The sequence below is a fragment of the Falco cherrug genome, chromosome 3 (genome assembly GCF_023634085.1).
Source record: "Falco cherrug isolate bFalChe1 chromosome 3, bFalChe1.pri, whole genome shotgun sequence".
Taxonomy (NCBI): domain Eukaryota; kingdom Metazoa; phylum Chordata; class Aves; order Falconiformes; family Falconidae; genus Falco; species Falco cherrug.
Window position 1 is genome coordinate 35440471 of NC_073699.1, and position 18379 is coordinate 35458849.

The 18379-nt window shown below is 41.3% G+C and overlaps 1 protein-coding gene across 1 annotated transcript; it reads right to left on the bottom strand.

Annotated features, from left to right (window-relative positions):
- Window positions 1-706: 706 nt before the first annotated feature.
- On the bottom strand, window positions 707-13334 carry LOC102057152 (carbonic anhydrase 3). Its single transcript, XM_055706101.1, has 7 exons — window positions 13002-13334; window positions 12737-12934; window positions 9489-9607; window positions 7574-7666; window positions 5643-5708; window positions 4226-4381; window positions 707-3039 (listed from the first exon to the last, which is right to left on the bottom strand). Exons 1-7 carry the CDS (start codon window positions 13036-13038, stop codon window positions 2920-2922), a joined length of 789 nt encoding a protein of 262 aa, XP_055562076.1. The 5' UTR covers window positions 13039-13334; the 3' UTR covers window positions 707-2919.
- Window positions 13335-18379: the final 5045 nt, after the last annotated feature.

Here is an 18379-nt window from a genome sequence, read left to right on the forward strand (position 1 = left end):
CATGAGGGAATTCTATAAATGTCACACTGTATATTCCTTTGTGTGAACATACAAAGCACATGTTTGCTGTTGGAACCAAAACTACTATGTCAGTAGTTGATAAACTTCTGCCTATTCTGCCTTTCAAAAGCAGTGGAGGAAACATGCAAATAAAAGAAAGTGCACTCAGTATCCGATTTTGTGGGCAATTCAGGTATTATTCCACTTTAACAAGTTTAATTTATGTGCTTAGAAAGTATGTATTAATCAGAAAATTTCAGAATGATGTGTTCACTTTAACAAGTTTAATTATGTGCTTAGAAAGTATGTATTAATCAGAAAATTTCAGAATGATGTAACATTTCAGTTAAATGATCCATGTGCTTCTTGCAAGAAACCAAAATTCATATCCAGGTTAGTGACATTTGAGATCAGACATGAATGTATGAATTTTGGGAAGATGTAAGACAATGTGTCCAGGCAAGGAATAAACACTTTTTATGTACCTGAAACAGAGAACAAGTGATACTGTTCTGTTGTCTCATATTTTTGAGGATCTGTTTAATTGGAAACACAGAAACCAGGATGAGATATTAAACTAAACTCCAACTGCTAAAAAGGTTATTACTAGAGTATCCTTCCACCCTTGTATTACAAGCATATGTATCAAAGAAGAGAGAAACAAGGTTTTCTAGTAAGTTCTTGTTATTTTTAATCATCACTCAGCATTAGAAATAAAACCAGAAATCAATTTTTTATTTATGCCCATTTATTGCTTCTCTGAAGACACAAAAGCTGTTATTTCAAGTGCAGGCAACTCATCTTGTTTTATTGCCCCAATAACAAGAGATTAAAATATTACAGTCAATGGCTTTTAGATAGAAAGGCTCAAACTCTTGTCTCAGTTAATTGTGTTGAAATTTTCTCAACACCAAGATCAACTGCATAGGGTTATAAGAAATCTTACATGTAAGACATAGTACAGTAGGAAAAAATGTTGCTTATGAGCTTTCTGTAGAAACATTTCTATGTGTTGAGAAGATGTACAGATTCAGGAGTTTAGGGATCTAAGAGACTCAATACCATCCCAAGTGCTGCACTGGTAACGTCAAAAGCTGATCTTCTGATAAGATTAAGCCAACACCAAAATATTTGTAAACAGGTTTCAATCAATACTTTAGTTTCTGCTGACATGAACTTGGTTTTTAAAATGAAACTGCTTTACACTAAGCAAAATACCCTTCTAATAAACTGAAATATTAACTCTCAACGGGAATTCAGTAATTCTTTGAACATTTCTAAATGAATGCAAAGGATCAAACTCTTCCCTCAGTTTCATTCCTGAATTCTCACAGAACCGTGCTGATAATAACAGCAGAATTTGTCCAGTGTTGCCCCTTCATTTCTTCCCTGTTGGAGCACCATTTTTCTAGTAAAGGTGAAAAGTGAAATAGTGAAGGAGAACTGGGAAATGCCTATTCTAGCCATTTGTAACCCTGCTTTTTTCAGATTTTGACATATCCCTTAAAAATATTGCTGTGAACATGTTTGTGGCAACATCTCCAGAAGAATGCCCTCTGTCACCTACTGATGAGTTAGAGGAATACAGATAATCCAGCAGCTTCATTTGCCGGAGGCTTTACACACTGCCTTTGACCACCCGATCTCCTGTATGTACAATGCTGAATAATCACCCTGGTGGTGAATATAACGTAGCAGATCTTCACTCACATCATCTGCATGTGGGCTCAACCTAGATGGTATTTGTGTTACGCTGTCTAGGAAGCATGCTGAAATGATAAAGTTTACATGATGAAGGACTGGGGAAGGCGATTTAGAAGTTTCTGTCTGCCAGTGATTCCTTGCTTGGATCATATGTGCAAGCTGGTGTGTCTCCCCAGAAAGGAACACAGCTAAACAGACTCCACTTAGAATCTCTAACTACAGAGTCACAATAAACAAACACTTAAATGACTTAATCTTCATTTTTCAGTAGTGAGAAAGAGAAATGACACATATGACTTATCCACAAAGACCCTCTCCATTTGCAACAAAATTCCTAATAGGTGAAATCATAAATGTGCAGACTATGATGTCAAAAATGAAAAAACAGGCTGAGCATCAAAACTAAAAATCCATCATTCTGGGAGGTAACATAGTCTGAGCAGCAGAAGAAAGGCACTTCCCCCTCAGCCATACTAAAGCTACTATACTAAATACAAGGCAACGTGATACCAGCAGCACTCTACAGCTGGATGGGTGAAGTAACAGCAGCAGTGAAAGAAGAAAAGATAAGTGGGCAGCAGCAGGACATGGCAGACAGCAAATGCTGAAATGCAAGGTATCTTTTCTTCTTGACCAACAGAAGCTGAGTATGCCAGATTGTATCTCCAGAACACTAATGTAATCTTGGATAACAAACTATGAACAAGAGAGGGAAGGAAAAATCTGGTATGTTCAAGGGGAACATATTATTTGGATGTTTGCACTGGAGGTGGGATATCTGAGGAAAATAACTACTAGAGATGCTGCAGAAGCAGACATTTTACCTCCTGTTCATCTACTGTTGACCCACTGCTGTCTCTGCTTTCCTAAACTACTGGTTCATTTTTCTGCCTTCACTACATTTCCTTTGAAATTAGTTTTAAATACGGAAACTGAGCCCATTTTTCATCCAAGACCACATGGCAGAGAAGTGACACTATCACAAATGCTGAGGCATTTGTGGTCAAGAATCACATGTATCTCATTTCCTTATTAAGGTTAGTATTTGCATACAGTATCCTTTCTGCTTTCAAAATCAGATTCAGTTTTACCACTCAGAATTTCAAGCTGAGAAACACAGATCTGGATCCAGAGGAAAAGCAGTAGACAGCAAAAACTAACTACACTTTGGGATGCAAAGATTTTCTCACTCAGGTTCAGCAGAGACTTGAGACGTCACTTGAACGAGGCTTTCACTATCCTGCCCTTCACAGGCTGAGGTGGGCGCCAGTTATCAACTAGTGGGTTAAGAGGTTCATTCTCACTGTTCTTGGAAAGGCTGCGGAGCTTCGCCATCTGCAAGGAAGAAAAATTAAAGTGTCTTGTGAATTCACCTGGAAGCAGTGTGGACCTTGATGCCTAGAACAAACTGAGACAGAAAAGGAATTTTCTTCTACAATGACAAGGTAGAGATCACTACAGCCCAACAGCTAGCATGGTTTCTGTGGATCTTTACACTCTTAATCTACAGAGCAGTGCATCATTTGACCCTTGCCAAGGCTTCTTTTAGATTTTCCCTTGACCCACACTCACAACGTGGAAAAATAATAGGGGCCTCCTGTGACCCTGCTGGAGCTGGACTGCAGTCAAATCACTTGAGAAATATGGCTGTCCGTGACGGAGGATGCACATCTAAGTCTATGCAAGGTAGTCTGTTAAAAAAAGCTGGTCTGCAGAAGTTCATGTGTTGTTCTGTGAGGCAGAGGAAGTTATGTCAACTGGATTATTAAGTTCAATCATGAACTCAGCACTTAGCTGTTGTTTTCCAAATTAATTCAAATTCAGTGTTGCTTTGTTAATTGTTACCCTTTCACGAGAATGCAAAATAAACCTGTTCCGAAAACAGCCAAATAAAAAGACTATACCCTGACTTGTACTGCTGAAGCAGTACAGAAAACAGTATAAATAACCAGAAGTTTTAACGCAAGAGCTAAAAGGAAGGTCACCTTATTCAGACTGGCTCTCTTCTTTTTTTCTGTGTAAATGCACATTTGAGCTACATGAATACAATTAGTACATTAATTTGTATTAACATTTAGGTTTGCAGGTTCTAGCTAGTTCTAGCCTTCTCGCTAACAGTTTTTAGGAAGTCAAGATCTGGACCAGCAATTTCTTTGCCTGGGAAACCAGCTAAATGTTAGTCTCACATGCCTCTTAATGCTGAAGCACAGAGAATGAACTCGGGCTGCTGTGATGGCTGAATCTTGTGGCTCAGGGGCACCTCTGCCCGCACAGGTTTTCAGGATCCCAAGAACACTCCTGCTGAAGCTATTCCAGGAGGTGCCCAGGAAGAGAGCCTGATTCTCAGTCAGTTTTACAGTCCATTTCAACAGTCCATTCTACAGTCAGTTTCCCACAGTTCTTGGCTAAAGCTTTCCTTATCAAAAAGCACAGGTAACACAGGGCTTGAAAATCATCACATTGACATATTGAGACACTGTTGAGAACGGGTAAAGGAGCAGCAGAACTAGCTGCAGTTTACCTGATCTGAGCTGACTTCAATCGGCTCCCTTAAGAGAATCCAAGTGATGCACTCCTCACAGGGAGGTGTAGTGAACGAACCATGGTAGGTCCAGTAGTCCCGAGATTTGGGGAAAAGAATTGAAGGATCAAAGTGCTGAAAAGGAGCTTCTTTCCCCTTAAAGAAAGAAAAAATAATTCTCTGCAGTAACTCTAGGGATATGCATCTTAAAAGACATCACTATCTATGTTATTATAAAGGAAGTAATTATACATCAAGATCCATACAAGAGATCAATCTCCTTTTCTTCCTGTCAAGCAATTGCCCTGCAATTAATAGTACTGACATTTTGGTTCCATTAATAAATTAGAAGAAATTACAAACTGAATTGTGCAGGACCAAACCAAATTCATTGTTACATTTTTCTGTTCTGGAATTATCAAAATTTTGTTTTATTTTGGGTCACTTGGGATATAAATTAAAGGCTGTGGCACCACAGGTACTGGCACACTTTTAATCCAATAGAACAATAGCCAGGCATTTACCCTAGATTCCTTAGTGCCTTCTTGTCTGAAGGAATTTAAATCTGCATCTCTCTCCTCCCAAAATTGTGAGCTCATTACATGGTCATGGTGACACTCTCAACCTTTTTGTTGGCACTATTACACTTAATGTAAAAAACGAAAGCATTTCCTGGAAGAGTACCGGATCCTGATTGTCTTACAACCAAAGTTAATTATCACTCCATCAAGGCTGACATACATTTCCTGAGAAATTTTGCTTTTCCACCAAACAGGATACTCGAAAGAGTATCTCCACACCTTGTCCCCTCAGGGCAACAAGAACTAAGCAAGAAAGTTCAGTTCTCTACTGGTATTTAGGATGCAGTTCTGGAAAGCAAAATCTATTATGCCTAATTCCTTCTCGTATCACAGAGAATCTTCTCTAAATGGGAACAGAGTATTACCCTACAAAGTGCAATGGGAGGAGCTAAAATACTTTTCCTTCCTCACATCCTTGCACAAAATATGGGTAGAAAGAATTAACATCAAGACTCCAAATACATCTTATTTCAGGCTAACTAAATTTTTACTCAATTATATGTGTTTGGTTTGGCCACTGCTGTCCTCAAATTCAAAAAAGCTTTAAATTTCTTCTTGCTATTTGCACACTAGCATATTTTTACAGAGCGGTATCGATAAGACTATCAATTGTACATGCAAGGATTGATAAAAAATCCTCTACCACAAGAACACTTACAGAAGTGAGGAGTTGTATGTTTACTTAAGTAAAAGAAAATGTCCAGCTCCACAGTCCAATGCATCACCTCTGGTGCTACTGTTAGGCATCAGAATGATGCCAAAAAGTGAATCTGAACTTCTGATTTCTGCTTCTGCTGCTTTTCAACTACATTATATCACAAAAATTGTTTTTGTACCTTGGTCTTAATGTTATCAATTTCTTCAAGAATTCTCTTCATCTCTGGTTTGGGAGTTTTTCCAACCTGTAATGCAAAGCAGAAGTACTGTATTTTTTCATCATGTTCCACAGTGTTTGAAAGAAATTCAGTACATCCCATTTATCAAGTTAAGTAGCAGTACTCTCAGAGCATCTGGTACAGACTGACACAAAATCATGTGTTACAAGAACACCTGGAATAGCAGACTCAAGTAACTGGCTTTGGAATTCAAAAATATGTTGAAGGACTCTACAAGCCATCTCCCACTCTGAGGAGCAAACTGCATGCTCAGTGTCATCTATACCCTCCAGGGCCTAGCCCTTGGCTCCTGGTCTGAAAGCGACCCACAACCACTGTGAGATGTATGAGCACTCGGCAAAGTTCTTGATAGTCTGAAGAGCCGGAGCTCCTGCAGACATTTCAAACATTCTACAGCACATACACAGTCAGATCAGATTTGACGTAGGACATATAATGGCATTCATGTCCTGACCTCCTCAGGTTATGGGGTCACTTTATTGCTTGTGTTCATGACGTTCAGCCCCTCCAAAGGCTTTGACATGGCTCTGCACCCAGAAAAGCAGACAGTATACACAAGACATGCTGTTATTGCCATGTCTTGTTTCAAAATAGATTAAATTCTTCAGGAAATAATTCAATCTCTGTTGGAGCAATAGGCAAAAACCCAGTCATGGAACATGACAAACCCAAAGCAAAACAATGGCTCCTACACCAAAGAACAAGAGGGAAATGAGGAAAGGCAGCCAGAGAAGATACAGTGATGCTACTTACTTTTCTAGACCTTTTAGCTGACCTTACCATGGTTAATAGGAACATAATGTTATGCTTTGTAAGTTGTGTTTTACAAGATAAAGTTCTGCCTAAAACAGATCAAAAGAAATGACAAAGGAAGAATAACTGAAGGATATAGTCATAGGGGAGAATCTGGACATGTGCTGACCTTCAGTTTAAACTACCACAAGAAAAAAGGTCAGGCTGGCTCACAGGGTAACAGAATTAAAATGACATTGCATCTAGCCTGTCCAGGGACACTGTGGTAAAATTAATTACATCCACTTGCTTGTACGAATGCAGCTTCCTAGTGATAAAACAATAAAAGGAGAGCTATTCTCTGACACTGTGTTCAAGCTGAAATGCCCACCTGCAGGTAAAATGACAGCCACATAGCTGAAATTTGCATAATTTATCATTATTAGGCTGTCTGCCTGTCGGTGTTTCTCAGTGTCCTAGACCACACAGAGATTTGATACTAGGATTGCTTTCTTTCTGTTAAGTTTATTAAAAAATCAATTGGAAAATATCAGTATTGTATTATTTTGTTAAGAAGCTGCTGTATTTCAAGGTTAAAATGTTCAGTGAACTTATTTTACCATCAACTCTTTCTTTTTGGAGCAGGTTCATTGAACTCCTTTTGATTCCCAGCTTATGTTGGGATCAGCAAGAGATCAAGGAAGGGAATCAGTCAACATAAGCTTGCTGACAGGCAGACACAATGCCTGCTAGCAGACAAAGGGCAGGAGGAAACGCTCTTCCTATGCAGACTGTCCTCTTCACTCAGTACACACCACAGCAAAGAGCTGGTCAGCTATCAGGGACAAAGTTAGCAAGTGTTCCAGGCTTGAAGTTGTGTGTCTCTTGTTCAATACCACTCGTGATATAGGCCATTGGTGTCATGAATGGTGTCAGAAGTTCGCTCTGAAGGGGTTAGTGCATGGAATCTGGAGGGCTCAGGGACATATGTGACTTCAGTCTGCACATCACTTTGAATGTTTTCCTGTAACATGATACAGTGCAGGGGAAAATGATGGGAACTTTTCCCCTGGCACTAAAGAAAGATAAAAATACATCTTTAAGACGAAAATGATGAAGACTGAACATTTGCCACTTACTTTCAGAAAAATGCCCACAACAGCCACGCCATCAGGTTGTTTCAAAGCTCCAGCAAAATTACCATGTTTTGGATTCCAGTGTACCATATGTAACTAAAAATCAATGAAGCCTCAGTTATAAATGCAAGAAATTGACAACAGCACAATCTTACAAGCTTTAAAATTAAGAAAAGTTTCCAGTACACAGTAACTAAAGGAATTGACATGAAAAAGAAAACTATATGTAAGTATTTCTGACTGCTGTTCCCATGCTTCCATATGCTCATACTTTCTATAAAGCATCACTTCACATTTAAGTGAAGCATAAAAGAAAATGCAGTTTACCACAAAATACATTTAAAAATTAATCAGACAATGCAACCATAAACAGTTCAATCCAAGCATGTCATGCACACATGCAGTGTATAAACCACCTACTGACATGCACTTAACCTCAAGCAGATTTTTAGATCTTCAGGTTACACAGATATCAGCTCAAGGATTTACACTGGGTTGTATGTAATGCATACTCTCAGCACATTGTACTGGAAAGGAGTGGAGATAGGAACGTGATATTTCTTTTTCATTTCTACTTTAGACAATGCTGTATTTTCAGGATATATTTCAAGTTTTTACATCTCCCTCCAGAAAATCTCTGGCTCCTGCATATTGCTAGAAATGCTGCAACCAGCAGTGTGGAATCTCAAAATAAGTAGCATTTGGAACACAGCACCATGCACACACAAAAAAAAAAGTAGTCTGGTGCATATTTTGAATGCAAATTTTTAACTTCTTTTTTTTAAAGTAGTTTATTTAAAATATCAACAAAATAATTTGCCCTGAATATAAATTACTATATTGTTCTCTGTTTCTTTTCTCTTGAAGATAAGGTTATCACTGCCAAGGATAAAGGTGGAGAACTAACCAAGAAATAGCTTAAGGAAGCTGAATTTTCTGTTTAGTTAGCCACAGGAAGTAGAACACAAAGTCTGGCTGTGGCTAAGGAATGAGGAAAAAAACCAAACCATCACCCACAGTCATCTCTGTCTGCCATGTTTGTGCACACTGACCCTGCAAAACATCTGCCCCAATGTTCTCCTATGACAGGTGGGCAAAGCCCCTGTAAACTCTGCACCTTGAGGGTGTAGGAAGAAGGCAGAAAAACAGTACGGCAGATCATTTGTGGGTGTAGGCACATATTTTGAGCCTATTCTCAAATCATATGGAGGAAGGAGGTAACATTTGCTAGTAATTCACTAGCATAGAGATTGAATTTACTTATATTTATTACCAAAGTAGTCTTCAGGGTCTAAAGCAGCCATTAATTTTAGCAAATTGGGACAACAGTAGTGCAGTAGTTTACATGTGAAAAAAGAAAAGCAAACCCAAACATCTGTTTTCCACAGTTCCCGAAAATAAACACAGAGATTTTAAAGCACAGATGTTCAAAATCTGGAAGATATCCTTTACCACTCTGAACCATTTTTAAGGTGGATCTCATTTTGAATGTCAGTTCACCAAATGCGATTTTGGTGAGTTTTTCTGTTCATTACTAACGCTTTCTTAAACTAGCTTAGTAATTCAAGCTATACAAGAAACTGCTAAAAGCTGAAAAACATCAGCAGAAAACAGATCTTCCTATTTGGAAATAACAGACTGCTTTGTCTCAAATATTTTTAAAACATTCTAAAATACCAGCAAAAACTCTTGCTTGAAGAAGCAAATTCCATGTTAGTATACACTTGCAAAGATACGTTTGTTGGCAGATGCAACTTATCCCACTGCATGCTGATGAATACTCACAAATTTCATAGACAGATTTTAGAGAAAAATCCACACCAAATACTTGCAAAAGGGAGAATGTTTTTTCTGTTCAGATGCACAGTCAATCAAATTCCAGTTAGTAAGGAATACTGCTATTAAAAATAAGTCCTACCTCTGCTGCATATTTCACCCCATCTATAACATGCTCAGAGCCATGGTCATCAGAGGAACCCCAATGCAAGTGAAGCTGACGCAGCCTGTAGGCTCCTGTGAGTGGCCCACCTCTCAGCACTGCAATTGATAATCTGCATCAACAGTAGCCTACAAAATGCTGACATACACGTTTATTGAATGGGGATGCACACTTTAAAAGTGTGGATCACCTCTTCTAAATCCAACTGATTGCAGTGGGTATCACAACGCTCATCAGTTTACAAGATCGAGGCTGAATTCTGTTATCACTCAGGAGCAGTCCTGTTTGATGTGGAAACTGTGGAAGCTGCTGTGAGTCAAGCACAGATTCAACCCCAGCTGCCCAACCCTTCTCTACTGGCAAGTGGACACACTATAGTTCCTGATGTGGAAAGAGAAGGAAGGTATTCACAGCTAATTCTTGTCAAGAAATGCTCTGTTGTGAAATGACTGGGGACAGGACTGTGACATTAACCTAAAGGTGCTTTGAAGCATACCCCTAGTCCATGACTGGCATACCTTTTAAGTTCAGACAACTAATCAATGTTTACAGCGTATTTTGCTGCTAAAAAAAAAAAAAAAAAAGTCTATTTCTTGAAAGTGATGGAAGAGAAGAAAGTTCAGGTCAAATGAGTAAGAAAAGTGTTCTTGAGCAAGCAAAAGCTATAGCTGACATTTAACATTGCCACCAACAAAAAAATTAAGAGGCTATTATTTCTGCTGTTCTTAGCCAAATAATGCTGACCATGCATCAGGCTGACGGTTGATATCAACTCTGACTTTCAAAACATCACACCTGCTCTTTCAGTTTGGGGATTCTTTCAAGCGGGGACTGCTCAGAGGTTAAGCACTCAAATATATTTTTCATTCATTACCTAAGGCAGGAATGAGACGTGTTTCCTTACACAGAAAGCTGATAATGCAGTTCACAACTGCAGTGCCAGAAGACCTTGTTTAAATAGCATTCAAGTTTGAACTTCTACCAATAGCTTTGAAGTTCAAAGTTAACACTGAAATAATATTTAAAACCTCTTGTACCCAATGGTTTCAAATTAATTCTTGATATCATATGTGTTGGAATACCTACAGAGAGCAAGAGGTTTAACTTTGCAGTTTCCCTTTTTAGTTGGTAGGTGTCCCAGCCATTGGGGGAGCAGAAACAAAGCACTGCATTGAGTTTTAGGCATGCAGTTGCTCTTATTTTTTAGTTTGTTCATACAAAAATAAATAATCATAACTGACTCAATACAGTATTGAGTAAGCCTTCTGCAGAAGCCTTCAATGGAAAATATGTCACGTTACTATTATTATTATTTCACTTTGGAATGTAGGAAAAATAAGGCATAGACTCTAAGGCCCAAATCCTCACAAGTATTTGGTTACCACCTCACACTGGAACGCAGCAACTGCATCTTTGTGATCTACCTACATTTACAAGCTAAATCAGTATCAGAGTTGGAAACTCATTTAGCAGTCATTTCTTACAGGTGGCCCTTTCCAGAGCTCAAATACTGTGAAGTGCTTGGGAACAGCACTTCATAACAGTATATAGGTCTCTCTAGCCTAAAAATAAATCTTAACATTTAAGTTATTAACACATTAACATGTGATTAGCTCAAAAAAAAAGGCTATCTTCAAGCTAGATGTCTTTTTCCAATTAAAATTAATCTGTCACTACTACTTATCCTCAGCTGCTGCCACCACAGAAGCCAACAAATGAAGGTACTAAAATGTTTATGATGCTTTCCATGTGTTTTTTCAGTGTTTTAAACATTGTATTTGATTCCAATCAGACACATTCCTGTGAAAGGCTTGAGTCCTGAACTACTGTCCAGCAGCAGGCAGAAAGCTGGTAACAGCAGCAGGAAGTGATGTTTCCACTGGATGACCAGGGAAACAACAGAGATGATGGGGAGGGGAGAGGCAGGGAGGGAATGGAGGGAAGGTGATTTAGAGGAAGGGCTGCACCAAGGGCTGCACTCTGCTTGGCCAAATCAAGGTCTTCCTCCAACACGGTTCCTTGGGCAGACATGTTCTTGAGCAGCCTCTGTGTAAACATTTCAGTCTTTAGGAAGCTGCAATGACAGAGCAGAACTGCCATGTGAAAAGACTTAAAATCAATTCACTTCCCATGCACTCAGCCACGGTATTTATGTAGTGCTAGTGAAAGAGCATTCTGTGTTATTAACAAAAGTGCAATTCATGATTTGTCTGAGGCCACTGTGTAAAAACTGCAGTAATAAATACTAAACCCCAATACAAATACATAACAGAGAGATGGTCCCTGTTAAATAGTTTAGATTCCATCTGGGAGATGTGGAACAGTAACAGGTAGCTGTAACAGTAAATAAAAGAGTTCAGGAAACCGTGTGCTCATCAAGATACACAAAAGACAGTGATCTTTCAATGTACTGCTATTTCATTAGTTATATAGCTTACTAAGAACAAAATGCCAATGCAGATGCCATCAGATGCAGAAAAATACAATGGAAATTAACTCTGCTTTCCATTAATTAGGCTGCTTTCCTTCTTGATAAAGGACTGCTTGATACTGTATGCTCTTGAGATGCCTTTGCATTATATGGTATGGTGATCAATTATTCATTTTGATGGTTGTTGTCTGCCTGCATTCAGAGCTACACACTGATACAGTTCTGGAATCAAGTTTGGAACAATTTAACTTAGAGATGCAAGACTGGTCTCTCTCAATTAAATAACAAAGCCATTTCATAGCTTTCCAGAAGCTGTGGAACACTGTTGTCATAAATTCTGTTTTCAGAGGTTTTTTCAGGCTGTGGAAGTATCTAAAGAATTCCCATACAAACACAAGACATCAAGATCGCAGTCAGTGGAAACGTATATGAAGAGTTTTTCACTTACAAAGCGCCTCAGAGTGCACATTAACCCCCCTGGGTGACACCATCCCCTCACACACAACCTGAGGATGCAGTGCCTGCGCTGAAGGAGGTGGCTCAGGGAGAAGTCCACCTTCCAGCTCAGCCTGCATTCCAGGGTGCCCCAGCCGCTACAGCCTCCCTTTCCCACCTGCGGTGGACCTAAAACCAGCCAGATCCACCCGAATAAACTCTGGGAGCACCTTTTCTATGTGCCCAAATTACTTTTCCCTGCAAGCCTGAGCAGGTCAGGTACCACAAGATATGCTCTGATTCCCGGTGCTTTGGAAACCTCAATCGCTAACGACGCCCAAAAGCCAAACCAAAAACCGACCTGATCGATCAAAAGTGTCGTCAAAGACGACTCGGCAGGTGCGCCCGTTGTTCAGGATGGTTTTCGCTGCGCCGGGATCGTAACTGGCATGCCAAGTGGCGAGAGAGGGGTCGTGGTGCACGTCTTTGCTGTTGATCTCGATGGGCGACTGCTTGTCTCCCTTGGCCATGGGGTAGTTCTCATGCCAGCGCTCGGGCCCTGCAGGGGGGAAAGGTAAGGAGGTGCCGCCCCGGCTCAGCAGCGGCCGCCCGCCGGCCCCACTCACCGTTGTCGCTGTCGTAGCCCCACACGGACTGGGCCATGGTGCCGCCGCCCGCCCTCCGCTTCAGCCCCCTCCCGCCTGGCCTCCCGCCCCGGGGGGCTTTTTATAGACCGCCGCGGCCTCCCGGCCTCCCCTGAGGGGTGGGCAGCGGGAGGGCGGCGGCGAGGGGCGACGAGGCGGGCCGGACTGTGGGTGGGTGGGTGAGTGGGGGGGGGCCTCGGGGCGGCGGAGAGCCGCGGGGGAGGGCAGAGCCGCGTTCTCCCCTCCCCGGCCGAGGCAGCGGGACGCCGGCGGGGCTCAGCGGCCGCCTTCGCCCCCCCTCCGGCAGGGCACGCCCCAGCCCGCCCTGGCCCGGGACCGGGAGAGCGGGGCCCGGCGGGCCGGGCGGCTGCTGGTGCTGAACCCGCGGCAGAAAGGGCGGGAGCGCCCTGCAGCCCCCGCGGGGGGCGAGGAGCCAGGCTGGGGCGGGGAAGCGGCCGTGTGGAGGGCCACCCAGCTACGCATACGGGGAGCCCGCCGGGAGGGAGCGCGGTGCCTCCGCCGGCGCGGTTTGCCCCTCTGCGGGCCGCCTCGCAGGCGTGAAGCCCGCCGGCATGGCTCCGGGTGGGCCGGCGTGCTCCGGGTGGGCCACCAGGCGGGCGGGCCGCAGAGCTCCGGCTGCGCAGCCCTCACCAGTGCGCCCGTGTGAGGGCTCTGAAAGCCACCGCCTGAAAGCACATAGCTTCCCAGAAGCTGTGGAACACTGTTTTCATAAATTTGTTTTTCAGAGTTTTTTCAGGCTGCGGGAGTATATATGGCTATACCTACCAGGTGAGGCCATTCCTGGCTGTTCGGTCAAATTTGGGTTTGGCGTTGCCTGGTCGATTGTCCTCTGTGCGGGGAGCTTTACACCAAATGTGTTTCTCAGGCAACTTAGCAGTTGATATTTAGATCAGGAAAACGGCTGTTGTTCAGATGATGGGGAGTTAGCGGCTGGTATGGTTTTATTAGTTGGTTTTGTCTCTGCATCTATGTTGAACACTCAAAGCTTTTCTTCCCAACACCACCTTCGCTGCCATCTCCCTTGGCTTTGTCAGCCCGTGGTACCACTGCTGCAACTGTATCTACCTCAAGCTAAACACTACCTGAAACTACATACCTTGAGCTAAATAATATCCCAAGCTAAATGTTTGGGAATCAGCCTGGAGATTCCCAGCGCTGTTGCAGCAAACTTGCTCAAATGTTCCTTGTACCCATCAGCACTGGAAAGTGGCATGGAAATAAATCTGCATCTTTGAGAGGCTGTAAACCCTTTGTACTGGTGAGGTACAGGGAAAAGGCTGAGAAGCTGCAATATTCAGAGCCCAAGATTAATTGGGTTGTATTTCATGTCCCCACACTAGCTGGAAGGTAAAGGTTCCCATTTTAACTTACCTATATAGCTAGGCTAATAAATAACTGAATATGGACTTTGTTTAGGGTAACTACAATGATTTCCTTAAACTTGTAATAACAAAGATGAGGTAATTACCAAAGTGTTCTTAAGAAAACCTGGTTCCACTTATCTTCCTTAGGCAGAACTCAATTAGGAAAATACTAAGAGGTGATTTAGGTACAATGGTATGGAAAATTACATCTTTTCACTTTCAAAAGAGAACTCTGAAACAGAAGAAAATACAGTCTTTTACTCTGTCATCAATCAAATGGATAATGTCACATTTATTGTAATGACAGGCACGTAAAATCGACACCTGTTGCAATATTAATTCAGAAAGCTTAGACATTAATCCTTTTGAAATGGTTTCTACCTCATCTTCCTGGAGAGAGACATCTGTGAGCTCATGAAATTAGAGCAGCTCATTTTCTGTCTGTATAAATGGACAGCTTTAGTGGGCTTGTTTATTGAGGGATCAGAGAGACTTTTAAACAACTTCATATATACAAGGAATGCCTATTGGAGCCGTTTATGGAACTAAGGGACACGATCGGTATTACACACAAAAAGGTGCAAGTCAGTTCTTTCCCTAGTATTCATTGTCTGTGTGAGAATTTACACAATCTTCTCTATTAAGGAGCCCCATGCCTACAGAAGAAATCTTCATATTTTAGCTCTGCAGTGAGGTGGTCCTGTTGCACCCAGAGCAGAAGCTCTTTGTCAGCTTCTGCACGTTGCAGCTTCTAGGCACTGACTTACGCATAGGTGACAAATGCTAGCATCAGCAGGGTAGGTACTTGGAGTCAGCCCCAGGCACTGAGTCATTTCACGGTGTCTCACTGACTTTCTGGTGGTGGTATTCTTTTCCTGTCGCTTTCATCATCAGAGGTTGAGCAAAAAGAAAACGTAGTATCTTTATCTGCATGAAAAGATAACCACAATAAATTATTTTTGCATCCCTTAGGACATACCTTTGCACTTACCCTTTCCTTCTGATATTGGCTCAAAAATTCATTATTGTCTAAATTGCATGATATTGCTTTCTCTAGGGAGTAAATATTTCTGTCATGAAAAGTCATCGTAACTAAGAAGAGGCCACAGTTTTAAACAGTTAAAAGCAGTGTTACCTAGTGCATGCGTAGCTGCATTGCAGTGATTTATTTCTATTTTCTAAACTTCTGACACATTTACAAAGCAGACAGCCAGCTGAAATAGCAAAGATGAGAGCATGATCAGCCTTATACCATTCATTAAAAACTTCAGGATTTCTGTGAGCCCAGCAGCAGAAACCTTCACCCATAGTACCTCAGTATGCTACTGATGAAAGTATCTTCCCAATATCTTCTGAAAATAAATGTTATTACACCCATTGTTCAGGTGGAGAATTCAGGTACAGCATTTTTAAGGATGGCTTTCGTAAAAGTCATCCTACATCTCTTACACATTTTTAAAAAATCCTGTATGGAATTGTTTACTCTGAGTAGGCAAGAAGACTGCAAAACAGCAGGGAATCCAATACAGGCCTCCTTACTCTATGCCTTAATCAGGTCACACTCACTTAGGGACAGATCTGCATTCCGTAATATTCAGTAGCACTGTAAAACATAGTAAGTTGACATCTGCTTCATCCGAAAAATAAGGTTTGAGAAATCAGGGAAGGAAAGGTAAGAGGAAAACTGGTGAACTGAAACAAACTGACCAAAGCAAATAGCAGATTTCAGAAGCATCGTTAATGGCTGGGGCTACAAAGGAAGGAAAGCTGTGCATCTGTTCAGAGTTCTGCTTTTGTCCTTAAAGGCAGAATTGATGTGAGCATCAAATGGAGATTGATAGGTGAAGTGCAGGCTGAATAAGTACTGTATCTGTCTTCCCTTAGACTGTCCTTTTGTTTGATCCAACAATGCAGCACATGTAATGTAAGGACATACGTAAAAAGCAAGCGATGTAGCATGGGAAGAGATGTCATTGAGAAGTGCTGCTGAGGTTACAGCTTTGAAAGATGCCTGCCAGACAGCTTCCTATCACTGCTGTATCTGTAAAAATGTAATACCAAAAGTAGAATAATCCAGTCCCAGTGGATACAAACCAGCAATCTTCATGCTAAACTTCTCTGTTACAGTAAGAAACCCACCCATGTAGACAAATGCATGCATCACACGTGCCTGTAACTGAACTGCAGAATGCAATGCAATGAAATGAGACTGAAAGTGAGAGGTTTTAGCCTACACAGTAATTTCAGACACGCTTTTGTCTGAAACTGGTACCAAATCACAGGATCACAGCTGGGCACCTGGTGACAACTTTTTTTTTACTTCAAAAGCTTATCAGAATAAATAAAACATAGTGGTCCTGTTGGGTACTTAATCAATAAGGTACTTTTCATCCAAAGGAGGGTTTTGTGCATTTGTCACCTAAATAAAGGATTGAAACAGAGGGACCAGAACTAATTAACTTGCTATAGCTATGGGACACTGTTGGACTTGCAGTTCAGATGCAGTATTTGCTTCTGCTAAACAGCCAAAGGCATGATTATGTTCATCTTTCTTATGAAAATACCTTTCCTGAAATGATAGATGCTTTCTTTGAGAATGGAAAGCAGGAATAATCACGAGTCTGGAAAATGTCTCAGAGTCATGGCTTTATCCAGACCACAAAGCACGTACAGAAGAATGATGCATGGGAAAGTGACTTACAGCAGCTTTGGGCTCTGCCAGCCATGACTGGCTTGGCCAATACCTTGACATAATTAGAACAACCAAAGTGCTGCTCCACCTCAGCATACCAGTTTCCAGGGGCCAGTGTGACAGCTAGGAATGGCTGACTTTAAGGGGACACATAGAAGTAAATATGCCAGCAGGATGTAATTCAAGAATCCCCCTGCTCAAAGCTAAGTTTTCCAGGTTCCACCATGCTCAGGGCTATTTCCCATGGGTGATTTCATGCAACTTTACCGGAGCACAGAACGTGCCCACAATGAGCACATTGTTAAATGAGCAAAAGCATTTACTCAATGCCTGTGGCCAATCTAAATATAAAATGTCTTCCACTATATTTAATAGCTTGTGGAAGAAAACAATACAACAGAAAGGAATTTGATAATACACAATATGGAAGGTGCAGCAATGTTTTTTGACATATTGAACACTGCATGCCAGGCAGTGCAAGAAAGGCATGTCACTCGGTGCTTTTGATTGAGGGATGCCATGGTGGCATGCCATAGCCAAAAAGCCAAATTGTCATATGTCTTCCACTTCACTGAGATGCCATGCTATGGAAAACATTGTAGGCACGAATGGAAACCCCCATTGACGGCCAGACACATGTTGGAAGATCTGCCAAATGAAAATGAGAAGCATATTGGGTCAGTTTGTTGGTTTTATACACACCGAGCTCTTTAGCTACATTTATTTTATTTGATGAAAAGCAGAGTGTAGCACCTCTAGACAAACAAGAGGCAGACTTTTAATGCATCTTTCCACTTCAGAAGGCATATAACTCAGCAGTCTGTGGTTTGGATGCTAGGACTTTGCTTGCAAAATCCCATCATTCTCCTGTTGTGGCTCAGAACCTATATTACCATTTGCAGAACTTAATATTTAGTCCATGAGATACAATAAACTTGAAAACAATAAACCAGAATTTGGATTTAGCGAAAGGAACTAAAAGATGAACAAGTTTTCCTTGTGACAATCTATTAAAATGGGCATAGACTTAAAAGGCTATCAGTAGCAAAATAATAAAAAAGTAAATCTATTCAATATCACATAGAGATCTGATACAACAATATTCTGCCTGTTTAAAATCCATCTTCCAGATGTAAAAAACCTAAACTGATAAACACTACAGGAAGATGACTCTTTTCTCATAATGATTTTCCTATATAGTACTCACACTGAAATCCAAATCTGAGCTGGGCTGTCTACTTTTATACACACTGGCACAGTGTGACTTGCAATAATCCAAGTAT

Coding starts and splice junctions, on each gene's coding strand:
- LOC102057152 (XM_055706101.1), bottom strand. CDS start 13,038: ATGGCCCAGTCCGTGTGGGGCTACGACAGCGACAACG. Junction 12,935..13,001: donor GGGCTACGACAGCGACAACG/GTGAGTGGGGCC, acceptor TCCCCCCTGCAG/GGCCCGAGCGCTGGCATGAG. Junction 7,667..9,488: donor GGGTGAAATATGCAGCAGAG/GTAGGACTTATT, acceptor ATTGATTTTTAG/TTACATATGGTACACTGGAA.